The following is an 18,197-nucleotide window of genomic DNA, read 5'->3' as shown; positions in this document are numbered from 1 at the left end:
AACCAAGTTCATACTGAGTCAATCGATTGGCAAAGCGATTATGAAAATGCTTTTTCATCAGACATGTGTTCTGTGATCAACGAAATCGATTGGACAATCAATTGAAATAAGTTTCTTAAGTTGCAAGCTTTGCACTAATCGATTAGATAATCGTTTGCTAGATGTTTCTTAAGTTGCAAGCTTTGCATTAATCAATTAGGTAATCGATTGAAAGAATGAACTGGTTAATCATTTATCAGAAACATATTTGCATAATCGATCGGCACATCGATTTTAACTAAACAGCTAAGCTATTGTAACAAGCCAAGTCGATTGACAAATCGATTGGAGTAAAACATCTTAGTCACTGTGACCAGCCAAGTCGATTGACGAATCGATTGAAGTAAAATGTCTGAGTTACAGGGAGCATTTAGCCCATTGCCAAATCGATTATGTTAATAAATGAATCGAATGAGTAATCGATTGTTTTGATCTCATTGTTTGAACAAAACAAGTATAAATGATTAGTCAATCGATTCTGATACAAACTGAGTATCAGTCTCTGATAATTGCATTAAAAGAATCGATTAGGAAATCGATTAGTTCTTATATTTTCAAGATTCAAGAAAAACAAGACATGCGATAATCGATTAGGTAATCGATTAAGCTGATATCAAACTTTAATAAAATCGATTACGAAATCGATTTATATGTTGTTTTTCTGAAAATATATAAATTGAATCAATCACAATTTTTTCATAACAATCATAACACTTTTTCATAAACACAGAAAACTGAAAAACACCTTGAGAGAAAAATTGTTACAACACACAAAATACTCATTGGCTAAAACTTTTGTGTGAGATCTTACATTGTGATTGAGTCAATTTTCTTAGTCTTCTTTAATTCTTTGTGAAAGAACAATTTCTGTAATTGATGTTTTGGAAATCCAGTAGTGGTACACTGGTGGTTATCTTTTAGGATGCTTGTGTTCATCTAAAAGAAATCTCAGTTTGATCTCGCTAGAGTTTGACGAGTAACTCTTAGGGATAGGTTGGTATTGTGATAGAAGTGGTTGTGAGTTGGATGGATAGGCTGTGACGCTGGAAAATCTGTAAAAATATTCCTCAAATCATTCTACTGAAAGGCTGAAATCTGTTATAGATTTCAGGACTGGAGGTAGGTTATCAAAGTGATAGCCGAACCAGTATAAAAATCGTCTGGTGCACTATTTCCTCTCTCTTTACTTTTTATATTGATCTTGCATGTGATTGTGAACTTCCGCTTTGAATAAACTGTTTGAATCTTTTACTGTTAAAATAGGAATTAATATTAAACAAGTTGGTTGTGATATTAATTCATCACTTAGGAAAGAATTAGATAATCTTGTTGATAATATTGTATAAAATTTCCTAAGGATAGAAGTCATATAACCAACATGCTTGGCTTTCCTTTCAAATAGTTGAGTTGCCACAATTCACCCCCAACTTCTGATGTCTTGCATCATCGATGTATCTTCCAATCTAATACTTGTACCGCTATATGAAAGACATTGAGTCTTTCTTGCATTGTATTCGAGATTACACTTTCTTGTCAAATATGGTGTTCTCTTGGTTTCAATTATCCCGAATTTTTCAATTATAGTAATATGTTCAATTTCATGAAGTTGAATGCCTATGATATTCTAGCTCCCTCTTTATTACTAGAAGTTGGTGGGCTTGAAGAGTTAGGAATACCATTTGTATTGCTAAATAATTTTTCCCGATTTTCATGCTTACTTCGACTGTTCATTCTCTAAACTATTTAATTAGAGATTGTTACTTATCTCATACTCATTGGAGATAGTCTAGGATGATGTCTTGGCATGATTATATGGAAGACGGTATAACTTTTAATGTTGATGGCAACACTCTATTGGGAATCCTGGTGTTGTTGGTTTTTGTGATATCTTAAAATGGAGATTGGATCATTGATTTTCATGGTCACATTGGATATAGCAATAATAACCTTCATGCAAAATTATTAACCATTTTGCATGAACTTCGAATTATTTAGAGATTAGAAACCCTCAATCTTATATGTTGCTTTGACTATCTACTTGCTATAAAGTTTGTAAATGAAATGGTTTAGTCTTTTCACAAGTTTCTACCGTTTTTATATAACATTAAAATAAAAGTGAATAAGAACTAGAGTGTTAAGATGTGACATTCTCTTATGGAATGAAATTAATGCATTGACTGTTTTGTCAAAAAGAAATCCTCTCACATTCACTCTCTTAGAGTAGTTTCTATCTATCAATTTTTTATCAATACAAAGATCTAAGTTTCTAATCCACCGTAAACTAATATTTAAAAATTGTTTAAAAAATCAACGATAATATATATTATTTTATTGAAATAAAAGTTAACGATAGTTATCATTTTTAATATTAAAAAACTGACTTATTAGACTTATTAGTTAAATAAAAATAAATATGTAATATTATTATCAATAAAATTTCCAATCATTTTTAAGCACTTATACGTTCCACTGGTTCAACACTTGCGTTAATTTAATTTAGAGAAATAAATAAAGAATTCAGCACAAAAAAAACAAACACGTGTTGCGTAGTTACTGGACCTAGCCAGGAGACGAAGATGTTTGCAGGTTGAGTTGTGAGTTACTCTACCAACACTTGAATCGGAAGGGACTCAACACAGACGCAACTACCACAACACAACACAATCATGGCGTCCTCTGATCCCAACAAATTGTTAACCAAAGCTGATAAACTGTTTGTATTTTCATCTTCTCATTCATATATTTATTTATTTATTATTCTTATTCTTATTTAGTCTGTGATTTGACCTGTCAATTATAGTGAATGTCGATTTTGATAATACGGAAATATATGATGTATAGTTTTTTAACAATAAAATTTGTGCAACATATGATTTTTTCTCCTTATGATCTGATCCAACTAGTGCTGCAATTCGTCTGATATATGATCAATTAGAACTTACAACTGCTTCAGGACTATATAATTTGATTTCGCGTTTTTTTTTAAATTAAAAAAAGTAGTATGAGTAAATCTGGTTTTTTACATTCTATTCTCAATAGGATTATTGAACTGTGGTTAAACCCTTTTGGTATAAGGCCTTATAAGTTGTGTTATTTTTCTTCCATGAATCATATGTTTTTTTTTCTTTTTTTTTTACCTTTTGTGTTGTTTTATTTCAGAACAAGACTTAGTCTCACCAGATGGAGTGCTGATTGGAAGAGTGCTACTGTTCTATATGAACAGGCTGGTAAGTAATAAATTCAAACCAATATAATTTTTTTATTTCATTCTTTGTTCAAGTAATTTGTGGTAAATCGTGTTGTCAATCACAGATCGTCGGGAATAGTGATTTGTTCAAATTCCGATATAATTAGTATTGTCAACTGTGGATTGCAGAAAATTGTGATTGGTTTAAATTCCGCTATACAATAGCATTATAGCACCACTATTAGCACTATTTGACAACATTTGGTACTCAATAATGCATCGCAGAACAATGACGATTTGTTCAAATTTCGCTATGCTATAGTGCTATAGCGCCTCTGTAGCCTCTATTTAACAACATTGGCTACAATATAGTGCCACTATAACCTTTATTTGACAATACTTTGTACTAAATAGTGTTGTATCATGGAACAATACCAATTTTGTTCAAATTCTGCTACATTATAGTGCTCTATAGTTGCTATTTGGCAACAATGGTGGAAAGAATGTATAAATTAAATTTTGGAGTAAAAAATATGGCATGTTGGAAATAAATCTAATGAACTCTTCTTATTCTGGTGTAGCTAATGGGTTTAGAGTTGCCAAGAACACTGAGAAAGCCAAAACAGCATTTGAGAAAGCTTCGAAAGGACAAGAGATGCTTTCTTCGTATCCTTGTATTGTTTGATTTTGATTATGTAGTCTCCTTCATCTTCTTCCATTATTAAGGGTAAAAAATTTCATTGTGTTCTATAATGTTATCAGATTCATTTTGTTAAACTGTCACTATTTATTTGTCCTTGACAAGTTAACCAGACCTTGGGATGCAGCTAAGCACATGGAATCTGCTGCTGCTCTGGCCAAGGAACTGAGTAACTGGAAAGAAGTAGCAGACTTCTATCAAAAGGCATCTGAACTCTACTTGGAGTGTGGGAGACCACAACCTGCATCGGATGCTCTTGCAAAGGGAGCCCGGTAATTGGATTGTTTACCTTACCCTTTTGTCTTGCAGCTGAGTTCTGTGTTGCATTATTATTAAAAATTAAAATATTATAGTTTTTGTAATATGTCCAAGTAAACTAATCAGCTAAACATTAGCATATATCAAAATTCATAATGTGAATCCCTTGATAGGATAGTTATGCTAACTCCATGGTAATCAAGTTACATCTATTCATTGGTAAAACCAAGCAGGCTAGAACCGTTGTGTAGCATGTAGTTTATGGAGTCCTTTCGGGTATTGGGTGGGGGCGTAATTTCACTTATATTTCTTTCATAGGAGTGTTTCTTTGGCCTTCAAATTACTTTGGGATGGGCTGTGTTTTTCAAAAGGGTTTTCATTTCAATCAGATATGGATAGGGATTAAACAGCATTGCTACATTCTTGATCTTTTAATGCTCTAGTATCTGTTTCCTTCTCTGCTTTGGATGGTATCTTATCTTAATCATAATAACTGTGTATTTCCCCTCTTCTCTCTAATAAAATATCTTACTATAAATTGAGTGTACATTTGTTATTTTGCTTAGATTACTACAAAGGAAATAATAACTTTTGCTGATGTTAAATACTTAGTAACCATTCATGTAAGTCTCGCTATAAGTTTCTTACATTGTGATGGTCGTCGTATTTTATGCTGCACATGCTGAATGTAACAAACAATAAGCAATGTATATATTGCATGTGAAAGTAAAATTGTGTTTTACTGTCTACTGGGAATATAATTCTCTATCCTTTATTATTATCATCATCATCATCATCATCACCATCTGTTTTTCATAATACTTTTCCCCCTGTGTAGTTCTCTGGAAGATACCATGCCTGAGGAAGCTATTCAGCTATATACAGATGCTTGTACAGTTCTTGAAGACGATGGAAAGGAACAGATGGCCTTTGATCTATATCGTGCTGTAACTAGTGTTTATATAAAACTTGAGAAGTAAGTTCTACTAAAAATGTTAAGTCTATACATTTTTATGGTCTGTAGAATATGAAGCATAACCTATGTTCTGTTCTATATTTGGTGCTATTTAAAAATTTAACGGAATGGAACATAAGGCTAATGAAATTGTATATTTTAGTTCCACTAAAAGGGTGGAACCAAGGAGAATGGAACAAAATTCTGTTCTGTTCAGATGCCAAATGCTACCTATGAACATAATAACCAGGACTAGAATTAGTTTATCATTGTTATCTTCTGTTACAACTAGACCACTACGTTTTTATCTTCCTTCTCGAAACTCTCGTTATCCTCATGCATCTTGCTTTTACATTGATCTATAAGTGTTTCTTTATGCAATTCTTAGTTTGGCATCTTTGAGTTTGGGATTTGACTAGGTTGAAATAATGAAGCCAAACTTTTGTAAATGTGAAATTTATGCTACACATTTGAGCGTAACTCATGCTCCTTTTAAGGAGAAATCTCTGAATGAGTAGTGTCACTAGGAAGACAAGGCATTTGGCTTCCCCTTGTTGTAAAGGTCATGGTTTAGAGGTGTTTCCCTTTAAGATATGATGAGCATAAGGAAAATGCAAGTTCTTTTTTCTCGTGATTATTGGTTTTTTCAATTTTTTTTCTCAAATAATGTTATTTGCTTAATATATAAAATAAAATTTATTTTCATTAAGTGTAAATTGGTATTAAACATTTCATTTGTTGTATGTTGACTTAACATGTTTTCTTTGGCATGGTTTGATACACAGATATACAGATGCTGCATCTTCCCTGTTGAGATTGGGCTTGGCAGCTGACAAGTGTAATGCTACCAATAGTCAGAGCAAGGTTTGGAATATTATAATTATGTATTCTGTTTATTATATTTAAGCTACCTCCTTTGATTAAAGACTTTGAAAGGGAAAAAATTGCTTTAATCTGCCTTCAGAAAAATATGTTAGTATTTAGTGATTGTGATGATTAGTAGCAATGTGACATCTGTACATTTGGTGTGTGTGCTAACTAAGAATATTTGCTTTATTATGTTTTTTACTTGTATGGAGAGTGTATGAGAGGAGAAAGAAGAAAGAGAGTCAGGAAAAAAAATGTGAGTGTGTGCTGGCAGGTTGTTACAATATTCCCAAATAAAGAGGGTGAGTGGCGGGACTGGTAGAATTAATTAATCATTAAAATCAGTACCGTTATAGTTAAGCAGTGAGAGAATAACCATTTTCTCTACTGAGGAGCTTTTGATCTAGAATTGTATTTCATTTTCCATATTCCATCATCATCAATAATATTCATTCATCCATATCTGTGTTCTATCTCTACTTTAATATTTCTGTTCTATCACTAAATTATTTTATTAGCATTTAGAATTTTGTGTTCATCTGTTGAAATGTACTATTATTAATTTTTGATAAACTTTGTTACATACTTTGTCATGAATGCAGGCTTATCTTAGTGCAATTATTGTCTACCTTTATGCTCACGACTTTAAGCAAGCAGAGAAGTGCTATAATGACTGCTCTCAGTAAGTTTCTACCTTCTCCTTGTTATTCCGTCGTGTACTGTAAACTCAATCGACGACGAACATGTGATATATGGATCATTATAACATAATAACAATCCTTTGTGAACTGATATCCTTTTCATCATTGTTGCTGTTGCCATTGTCCCTTTACATTGACTTTTGCTTCTTTGGTTTCCCCCTGCAGTTTCACCCAAAAAATAACATTCATAGGATAAATCCTATGTGTGAAATTTGTGTAATTAAGTTCGATTTGTGGTTGAAAAATTCCAAACATACATTTGGCTCAAAAGTAACATAAGTTTCTTTGGGACAAGTGTACATTTGGCTGCAACTGTAAACTTAACATGATATATGTCAGTTTTAAGATTGACTATTAACTCTAGAATTTATCATATGGTCCACCAAATTTGTTACTCGAATTGATGAATAAATGATTATAAATGCTTGTTGCGTTTCTAGGATTGATGCTTTTCTCAAAAGTGACCATAATCGTTGCGCTAGCAAGTTACTTGCTGCTTACACAGATGGAGATGTTGACGAAATCAAAAAAGTTGCTCAGTCAAGCACCGTTTCCCATCTTGACCATGCAGTAAGTGATTTTAGCTTATATGTAGTTTTTCTTTTGAAATGTGAATATATAGATGGTGAATACAATCTAGCTATATAAACTTCTGGGCTGCTTTTACTGGTTTACATAAATTGTTAGTTGATTCAGTGACAATCTTCAATGGACATACCTTACATTTTATGAGACTCCCCATGATTTCAGCAGCTGTTTTCTTGTATGCTTTGCTACTTACCAACCTTTTCTTCATCATGCTCGGTTCACTCTTTAATACCTAATATCTATTTACTTCTGGATAATGACTAGCAACTACTTGTCAAATTTCATACAACATACACAATCTTCAGTCAATAATTACTGATATTTTTTCTGTCATTTATGATGTTATATACGTGTAGTAAACTCTGTATGACACTTTGGAGTAAAACATCTGCAGATCATTAGGCTTGCGAGGAAACTTCCGACAGGGGATGTGAGTGCATTAAAGGTTGTCACTCGTGAAGACGACGAGGACTCACTGGACGAAAATGACCTGACTTAACTTCTAATAGTGTTCTATTTTTCTATTTATAGCAGTGGTGCAGAACCTATTTAGATTGATGAGTGAATTGAATTGTTCAGTATATATTGGTTTTTGTATAGAAATATAATGTTCTTTTAGCTGGGTATATATACATGTGGAATTTGAAATGCCGGTCACTAGAGGAAAGCTATATTATCCAAATGAGATATCACTTAGCTGTTAATGTTATGTCTGATAATCAGTTCTTAATAAGCCCATTTCTTATGAGACTATATTTGGCTAAATTTAAGTGTTACATGTTTTAGAATTCAAGCTTGTACTGGTGATTAAGGAAATCTCAGAAGTCAAAATCAAGTCTTGATAAGAGCTTTGGTTTTTCTCAAATTTAAACTATTGGATCTTCGAGGTCGAATGCCTTCCTAATTTATTGCTTTGTTTGTTTTCATGACAAAATAGTTATAGTTTGAGCAAAAAATGAGCTCTATAATTTTACTATTAAAGTGGTATATACATCAATTTACACCTAAAGGTTTCTATATCGTAGTTTAGTAAATGCTTAATTAAAATTGGCTTCATGCTGTTTTTTTATTTTTTTTATTTTTTTATAAATTTGCTCAGTATTATTACCTGTTACTTTAATAGTGACCGATTCCTTGGTAGGTGAAATATATATATATATATTATAATCATAAGTTTCATATAATACTGCAATGTTATTATTTGATGATGGCAAAAAAGCATGGTGGTAACAGAAAAAACCAAGAAAACAGAAACGAAAACTCTCTTCTTGTTCTGTTATCTGTATCATCCAAATACTAATCTCACAACCCAATTGATCATTATCTTCCATCCAAAAACCAAGAAAAACAAATCCAAGAACACAAATCTCTCTCTCTTTTCTCTCTCCTTATGCAATGGAAAACATCAACCACTCTCACCACTTCATCATCATCACATTTATCACACTCACAATGTTCACAACCTTCACACAATGCACTATCCCCACAACCACCACCCTCACCACCAACACCACATTAGCAATGCAAGAAATAAACAATATTCTTGACGCACTAATAGGGTCAACAGACACAAGCATAAACCAATGGGCAAACATATTATCAATGACAAACTCAACAAACCCATTACTAACCCTAACACTCTTCATCCCACAAAACCAACAATCATCACAGCCACCTTCTTCATCAATATTAGACCCATTCACATTCCCATACCATATCATCCCACAACGTCTTACTTTCTCCGACCTCCTTCTCCTCCCTCGTTACTCCCGTCTCCCAACTCTCCTCCCCGGTAAAACCATCGCGGTTACCGATAATTCCTCCGCGAATTTCACACTTGATGATGTTGAAGTTACTCATCCTGACCTTTATTCTACTTCTTATCTTGCTGTTCATGGTGTTAAGACCATTCTTGATTACTCTACATTTGGTGATGCAACCATGATGCCTACTTTGCCGCCTTTTTTGCCCGTCGGAGAAACATGGAAGTCCGCCTCCTCCTCCTCGGCCACCACGTTCAAGCTCTTCTTGTTGGTTCTATGTTTTATTCTTCCACAACTCGTTTTCTTTGTGTAACACAAAACAATGCAGATAAATTTTTAGTTTTTTTTTTTGTTGCTTTCTTGGTTGCATTGCATTATATGTAACTGATTTTATTTTGGGAAGGTTTTGATTCGTTGTATTGTGTTTTTGAGTTTGGTTTGTGAATATGCATGCAATTATTTTGTAGTGTATAATTGAATAAAGAGGTGTTTTTTGTTTTTTTTTGTTTTAGAGAATAGTGTTTTTTTTTCTCTATTATTTTTGGACTTGTCATGCAACTTTTTATTTGTATTTTATTTCTATCTTTGTGATTGATTCAACAAATGTGATGTGTGTGATTCCCTTTTGTTCTGCTTCGGTTCTCTTTTTCTTCATCTTATTTATTGAAGTAATTCGATTAGTATTATTTACAATATTATTCTCAGCGCAGCGCATGAAGAATAACTTCAATCCGGTAATCTATTTGTAATAGTTCATCGTTTCAAAAAAATAATATATTAAAGAGAAAATAGGGAGTTATATATATATCTTTTTATTTTATTTTATTTATTTCTCTAAATGCCCTATTTTTTTAAAATAACTTTTTTTTAATATTTTATTATATATATAAAACAATTTTTTTGGTCAAATGGTATAATAAAAAAAATATTAAATAAATTAAAAATGTAAAAAATTTAGATATTAAAAATAATAATATAATTTTAAATATTTTATATAGAAATATTTTGATTATAAATAAAATTAATAATAACAATTAAGTGTCACATCATTAATAAAAATGTCACATCATAGAAAATGGTTGAGGACCCAAAATTTAGTTAATATGAAGATCAAAATACTAATTTTAGAAATGAGTGGATTAAAAATTCATAGTTAGTAATTTAAGAGATCAAAAGTGCATTCAAGTCTATTAGCTATTCAATAAAAAGTTAAGTACTTTGATTCAATTTTTATAACGATATATTTTAAAATTGACGGTGTCACTTGATGAAATGTTAATTTTTCATTTGATGATAGTATAATACTGTTTTACATGTGTATGTCGTTGAACTCTATATTTAAAATTGAAAAATGACACTGAAGGAAATTATTTTAGTAATTTGCTTTTATTTTTATTTTTTATTTTTTACTCCCTTGATTATTTATTAATTAAATATAAATACTATTAAAGTATTAATTATATTTTCCTAATGTTTTTATAATTTATTTGAAATAAACTGGCATTCATATAAAGTTATAGGTGAGAATAGTTATTTCAAGTTTTTAGTCCTCTACTTGAAATAATGTTTTTAATTAATTGACTAAATATAGTAAATAAGTAACAATTTTTTTTTTAATCTCAAAAGATAGAGTAAATTTTTACAAATTGTTTTCATATTTAAACAATATGAAAATCTTAGAGTGCTTGAATGATTGATGTTGACAGCAGTTGTAGAAGTTGAAAGTTCCACCAAAAGTTAAAAATGTTTTGTGGAGAATATGTCATAATTGTCTTTACTCCAAACTAAGGGAGTAAATTGTCCCAATCATTGTGTGCTTTGTGACGATAGCATTGAAAATAGCTTGTATATTTTATTTTCTTGCAGAAATAGTAGCAATTGATGGCAATGTTGCAATTTTGGAACTACAGTACAAACACCTATATATAGAGCAAATTCAGTTACAGTTGTTATTTTTTCTTTATTGCAGGTTCTTAGACGATGAACAGGCAGCTTTGATAACAATGGTTATTTGGAGTATATATAACAGGCAGCAATGTTGATGCATCCTTCTTGTTGGGGAGTTCCGAGGTGCGGGAGTGTTAGGTTTAAATGTAAGTGGTTAAGTATCGTATCCACTAAAAAAACGCGGTAAATAATAGATATATAAGAGTGTGACTGCAAGATCCTTAATTTTAAATCCTCAATTGTACAATTTTAGGGTATTTTATGTTGAATTTCTTAGACTTTTAGCCCAATTTTGGTATTGTGTGAGTTGAATGCCAAAAATATATTTTTTGAAATTGGATTAAAATTATTTGTTGAAGAATAATTTAGTTACGTTGTGAAGAATTTAATACCGGACAGTTTTGTTAAAAATATCTCGGACTGCTGAAAATTGTATCTGTCAATTGAGTTGCGACAAGAGTATATATTTTTATCAAATGGTTTGAGAGGTTATGTGTGAAATGGTAATTTTGATAAATATCTAGATATTTTTAGATATTTGTTAAGTTATAATTATTATATATATGTTTGGAGGGAAAAAGAAAGGAAAAGAAAAAAGAAAGAAAAGGAAAGGAAGGAAAAACAAAGGAAAACAGAAATGGAAGAAAACGAAAACGTTCCTCCCTGACTCACGAATCTTCTTCCTTCTCCCTTCGTTTTCGTTCCTTCCTTTTGCTTCAAGAAAAGGAACCAAGGCTTGGTGGGTTAGAAAACAAAGATTTCTCAGCTTCATTCTTCTTATTTGATTCGAAAACGAAGAAAAACGGTATTAGGGGTTTTCAAAATCGTCAAGCACAAACCTCCACTTTTCTTCGACTTTTGAGCTTCGTTTCGAGAAGTGATAGAGGGGAAAGTTGCTCATCTCTCTGCTACGGTGCTAGTGAGCCAACTTAGGAAGCGACGACGCGAGCATAAATTTTACCGGAATTAATTGCGGTGTCGTAATCGCTTGTTAGAGCTACAACGGAGGTAAGGCTCCTTCCAAACTTTTAGTTTGCATTTAGGGACTTATTTGTGGTTGTGTGGAAAATAAATTTGTTGGTTTTGAAGTGTAGATTTGGGGAAAATGAATTTAATGCTTTTATGGGTGAAAGTTTGGAGTTGGGATTTTGGTGAAATTGATGAGCGTTTTCGTGGAAAATGAACTTGATTCATCTATGTGTGTTGTTGAGGAAAAGAAATTTGATGTGTTTGAGGGGTGGTTTGTGGAAATTAATTTGGTGTAAAATTATATTTGAAATTGTGGAAATTAATGGGTGAATTATGGTTAAAATATGTGGAGTTGTAATATGGGTGATTTGCGGATTAAATTTGGTGGGAATTGAGAAAATTGAAAGTGATGGGTGAATTGTTGAATTAAATTTGAGGTGGTTAATGAGTGAATCGTGTTTGTCCGTGAGAGACTGCACTGGTGTTTTTCCGTGAGAGACTACACCCTAGTAAATTGTGTTTGTTCGTGAGAGACTACACTAGTGTTTGTCCGTGAGAGACTACACCCTAGAAAATTATGTTTGTCCATGAGAGACTACACCCTAGAAAATTGTGTTTGCCCGTGAGAGACTGCACATGTGCTTTTCCGTGAGAGACTACACCCTAGAAAATTATGTTTGTCCATGAGAGACTGCACTAGTGTTTGTCCGTGAGAGACTACACCCTAGTGAATCGTGTTTGTCCGTGAGAGACTGCACTGGTGTTTGTCCATGAGAGACTACACCCTAGAAAATCGTGTTTGTCCGTGAGAGACTGTACTTGTGTTTGTTCGTGAGGAACTGTACGTTTAGGATTTACGCCTCTCGCGGAGGGTTTTTGTTTGCAATTAAGGTGTAAGACCTGTGATAGGCAACACTTCAGTAAATCGTGTTGACCCGTGATAGGTGACACCTCAGTAATTTAGTACTTCGGCCTGTGATAGGCTGTACAATTATGATTTACGGCCCTTCGATGAGGGTTTTGATTGGAATTTCGAGACCATGCATTTTGGCATATACACATTGCATTAGGGTGTTTGGCATGCGAGTCATGATTGATTTAATGTTATGATTGAGTGTGTAAACTCAAGTTGTTGTTGTGATTCTGACATAAATGCTAAGTGTGACTGTTTGGATTTGTGTGCAAGTGTTGATTGATTGCAAAACCTCGCGAGTCATGTTTGATTCAAGGTTATGATTGCGTGTGTAAACTCAAATTATTGTTGTGATTGTGCCATAATTGTTAAGTGTGATTGTTTGGATTCGTGTGTAAGTGTGGATTGATTGCGAAACCTTTTCGAAACGTTTCAAAACTGAATTCTGCATTTTTCTGATATGGTAGTTGAATACACTGAGCTGTAGTCGAATACAACCATCTTGATTTGGCTACTGACTTCGGTGTAGTCGAATACACAAGGTTGTAGTCGAATACATCTATGTTGTTTTTGCTACTGACTTCTGTGTAGTCGAATACACAAGGCTGTAGTTGAATACAACTATGTTGTTTTTGCTACTGACTTCTGAAACGACCTTGTATTCGAATACAGAGATACTGTATTCGAATACGGCAGTGCAGTTTTGTTTAAAACTTCATTTTTCAACTTTGTTTATGCATGTTTGGCATATGGAAACCCTTTTAAGGTGCATGCTAAGTTGAAAGGTTATTTTATGCATTGAAATCTAAATGTTATATGTTAATTGTTAATTTCGGTTGGTGACTCTTTACAATTATTATGGAAATCTGCGTTTTGCCTTCAGATGAGAACTAGGATATTCCCACTGGTTAGTATCGTGTAGATGGGAAGGTAGGTTGGACACACCTGGCTGGAACTGTGTCAGGAGGATCTTGCGGCGCGCGTGGAGATCACCCGGGTTGTAAAGTTTTTTTGAGTCATGATCAGATTAGACGGTTGTATAGGGACTAGAGTTCTTTCTTTTGTGGATGTATTTACTGTATGTTGGAAGACTGTACATATACCAATATTGTCAGCTAGACTATTAATTTGATGGGTCCATGTACCACTTTTTGATGTGACGTGGGGAAGTTAAGATTCTTGGGCAGTGCTATTGTACATGTGTCTGTCAAGAATACCCCAAGGGTATGAGCTATGTCTGATAGGTCTCATAGCCGCAGTGCATTTTGCTGTTTTAAATACTTTGGATTTTTATTTCAAACTATTTCTGCTGCTTGTAAATGTTGTTGACTTTTGTCGTTGTGTTACAACTTAAATATTTATCCAAAAGTATTTCCTTCTTTATTTCTTTGTTTTTATGAATTTGTTTTTTTTTAAAAAAAAACAATCGCGATGTTAAAATCGGGGTGTTACAGTGACCCATATACTTATTGTTTTAAGGTTTTGGGTTGAGATGTGATATCAATGTCACTTAGTATTTAGTCCATTGTTGTTGTTGAGCTCCTCCAAACTCCCCAACAAGTGGTATCAAATCCTTGCTTCGAGGTGGGTTTGTTGGTAATAACGATACAAGGATCCACCAAGAAGACTTTCGATGCAAGGACCCAGGTCACAACTCTTGTATAAATTGTTGGGTTTAAATGTGAGTAGATGTGGTGTTAAAGTCTCTCTCTTTCGATACACGGATCTAGATCACCATGTGGTGTCAAAGTCTTTTATAGATCATTTGACTTATTGCACTTGCAAGAGTAGCAACATCATTAACTAGTCCTCATATCTTCATCGATATTACATCATTTAAAATGTCTATGTAACAATTGTTAACTTTGAGAAACCCTTTTGAAAAAATCAAAAATATATTTTCCCCTAAAATTATTTTTTAAGAAAGGTCTAAGTCGACTATGAGTCAAAGTTGAAATGTTGAATGATAATAAAATCATGAATCAATTGTCAAATGAATGTAATTTTGACCAAAAGAAAATCGTATATTTAAAACGTAGAAATTACATTAATCATTAATCGAAAATAATATATTTCAAAGTTGTTAAAATTGAAAAGAATGAATTTACGAATAAATTCACATCACATAAGTTAATAATAGCATAAAATTGTAAAATATCTACAAAGGTAAAATCTTGTAAAATATCTACAAAGGTAAAGCATTCAAATATGACAAAAGTGGTGTCTAAAATATTTATGTCTCTGTAGTTGTAATATTGACGACGTCAAAATCATTTATGAAATTTGTATTAGATCGAAATTAATCTATTAATCTGAATCAAACATAATGACAAGATGAGAAACTAAAACAACTATATTTCAAGACGATGAACAAACAATGATGTACTAAGACGCGAAATTATAAAAAAACATAAAGAAAAAAAAACTAAATATGTTAAAAAATTATTTAAACAAAAGAGAATAGAGAATAAATGATGTTTGAAAGTTGATATAGGAAAATAACAAACTATCCAAAAAATTTACTGACAAGTGTTATTTTATTTTATAAGTGACAAGTGTTACTTAAATTTTTTATTGTCTGCTCAGCAGAAAAAAAAAAAAGTGAATCTCTTCTAAGCTAGTAAGCTGTGCACAGCATTGAGCTACCCTTATCTTTCCCTTAACCCCAAAGTTTGCATGTGTTTTCAGTCATGGATCACCCAAAGTTTACATTAATATTTAACGAATTCAAGTTGAGTTTGAGGTTGGTAGACCTACTCAAAGAGGTTTAATTCCAAGAAAATCAATTTTTTTGCCACTTCGACTGTCTCATGGGTGATTCCTCATTCGTTCTCCCGTGTTTGCTTCTTCGCCTCCAAATACTCTACCAAAAAAACTAAAATCTGATAATGTATTTTAACTGCAGGAAGCTAAAATCCGAAAAAAAATTAAAAAAATGCAGCAATCGATTATTTTATCTTTGGTCCAAGTAATAGATAACTTGGTGTAAATTGTATTATTCACTTCACTTTTATGTGAGCATATTAAAACTATTATCATTTTGGTTTAAAATCACTTTTAACTAAAATCTATTTTACAAAATCTATTCAATTAAAATTAATTATTATACATTTTGAAAATTCTGCGCAGGAGAATATGCGTTCACAATGTATTTTCCCTACAATTTAGAAGGCAAGGAAATAAAATGTAAAAACCTAAATCCAGCAACAGCTAAAGGCTTGACCTTAAAAAGGCAAGTTCAAAAGAAAAGTTTGCAAGGGTCAATGGCAAAATGCATCTATAATTAGGTCAATGATGATTGTGTGCAAGTAGCAAAATTTTATCTAGGCTTCACCCAGCAACTTCTTCAGTTTAATTTATCTCTAAAAGAATGAACCTAATATAACTTATGGCTAAATTTGAAAATATGACTATCCAAAGTCAGAAATAATTGAGATCTTATTCTTGTTCTATCTACAAAACTTTCTGGATCTCATCCATCATTGATGTCAATGCCATTCTCCACTCAAAGCACTGTGCGTTGGAGCCGAGTAATTTGCGCAGTGAGCATAGCTCATTGGGACTTGCCTTTTGAAGTATTGATTTCATCTCCTCAAGAGAATGACAACTTCCTTCTATGTTGTCCTTTGACCGGTCAATTAAATTGATACCAAAAATTTTGGTATTGACATTATCTAAAGGACTACTTGAACAACTTAGGTCATTACAGTTATCGATAACGCTGCCTGGAGATGTAGGGATAACTTTGTGATTCCAGTACTCTGCGCACTGATGACTTGGATCTTGAGCTTCAATGGCCTGAAAATGTTTGTTGGAACGAAATAGAACAATAGAAGTGAGAACATATTCTAGAAGAGTCATTTAAGCTTTTACCAAAAAATATATCTGAATTAGTTCAGCAGCCATTAAACAAATTTGAAATATAAATGAAGAGAAATGATATTTGGACACACAGTCTACATAAAAATCGACAACAAAGTAGTTGATTAACGTTGTTCAAATATGTGGTTAACTATGTTCAGTGGATGGTTAATAGATATAACAAGTGTCGAAACTCATTAACCATCTATTTAACGTGTAATTGAACACTTGAAAACTATGGTTAATTATGCTCAAATTCATGGCCAATATCAATTTCAATTAATGAATGGTTAATGAGTTTTGTCATCTATTATATTCAATAATCATCCACAAAACTTAATTAATCATGTAGTTGAACTATGTTAACCAACCATTTTGTTGTCAATTTTTGGTGTCATTTTTTAGTTGAAAAATATGAACTCTAAATGAATGTTTTGATTGACGGAGAAGTTAACGAAACCGCTGTGGAACCATGACTTTGTTTAAGCTACAAAGTGTAGCATATGCCAAAACTACGATAGCACAGCAATTCTGCCAAGCTCGCTGTCAACCCAAACATCACTAAGCAATGTTAATCCATTAAGTACAACACATTTTGGTAAAGAGATTCGAACAGTGTGGTTATGTGATTCAATTCAACATTAGAAAAACTACACAAACAGGTGATATTAGTGCTGCGCAAAAGCATAGACAAGATTCATGAGTTTACATTACCTGAATTATGGACGGCAAAAGGAAGCCAAACATTCTATGACCGTTAATGCTTTTCAGAAGCTCTTCGGAAGGAAGTTCAAGTTCACCTCGGCTCTGTCGCTCCATGATTTCATCATGTAGTCTCTTCAGAACTGATTTCCAGCACTTATCTGCTGAGGTTTCCGTGAAAGCGACACTTGGACATTCTTCCATTGTAACCTGAAACATTTTATGGAATGAGAGAAATATACTTCTAGTGAGAGAACAAATGTAAATAAATACAACCATCAAAATTCATACAGTTAATCAATTAGTAATGTTGAGCCTCTTAACCTAAAGAAAAAATTATCACTTTGTTTCAATTTTATCAGTCACTGAGTTCGGACAATGATGCCATTACATTAACTTCCGATCAAACAAAAAATTAGTGGTTTCTTCAGAAACTGTCGAATAAGAAAGCAAAATACAGAACACAGAATGAAGCAAAAATGTTTTTCCACCAACATATAGTGAAACAGTTGTAACATACAGCAGGAAAGTAGAAATCTTGCTAGATCAAACTATTCTTTTTAAAAAACATAAAATAAGAAAACAACAAAAAATGAACAAACTTAGCACCTATGCCGAAATCAACAACAGAACTCCAGATAAAACCCAAGACTAATCTCTCACATGAATCTCTATCACTATATTTTGGTGAAATAAACCATACCCAAGCTAATAACATAGCTTAGTAATAAAAGCATTACACTCTTT

At 32.5% G+C, this 18,197-nt stretch overlaps 2 protein-coding genes across 3 annotated transcripts in view; one reads left to right on the top strand and one right to left on the bottom strand.

Annotated features, from left to right (window-relative positions):
• The first annotated feature begins 2,558 nt into the window (after positions 1 to 2,558).
• Positions 2,559 to 8,048, top strand: LOC101507333 (gamma-soluble NSF attachment protein). The gene is made up of 9 exons (XM_004488154.4): positions 2,559 to 2,752; positions 3,199 to 3,266; positions 3,808 to 3,892; positions 4,040 to 4,198; positions 5,023 to 5,160; positions 5,925 to 6,003; positions 6,609 to 6,688; positions 7,148 to 7,277; positions 7,690 to 8,048. The coding sequence occupies exons 1-9, from the start codon at positions 2,706 to 2,708 to the stop codon at positions 7,792 to 7,794; spliced, it is 891 nt and encodes a 296-aa protein (XP_004488211.1). The 5' UTR covers positions 2,559 to 2,705; the 3' UTR covers positions 7,795 to 8,048.
• Positions 8,049 to 16,137: 8,089 nt separating this feature from the next.
• LOC101506792 (lysine-specific demethylase JMJ18-like) overlaps positions 16,138 to 18,197 on the bottom strand; it is a 9,283-nt gene continuing 7,223 nt past the window's right edge. For both annotated transcript variants that reach the window (XM_004488151.4, XM_004488152.4), the window contains exons 12-13: positions 17,463 to 17,660; positions 16,138 to 16,685 (exon numbers count right to left, since the gene is read on the bottom strand). In XM_004488151.4, coding sequence (XP_004488208.1) covers positions 16,341 to 16,685; positions 17,463 to 17,660 — 543 coding nt within the window. In that variant the 3' untranslated portion in view covers positions 16,138 to 16,340. The remainder of the gene's footprint in view (positions 16,686 to 17,462; positions 17,661 to 18,197) is intronic.

Source organism: Cicer arietinum, chromosome 1 (genome assembly GCF_000331145.2).
Source record: "Cicer arietinum cultivar CDC Frontier isolate Library 1 chromosome 1, Cicar.CDCFrontier_v2.0, whole genome shotgun sequence".
NCBI classification, from domain to species: Eukaryota; Viridiplantae; Streptophyta; class Magnoliopsida; order Fabales; family Fabaceae; genus Cicer; species Cicer arietinum.
This window is presented reverse-complemented; position numbering and strand designations above follow the sequence as displayed.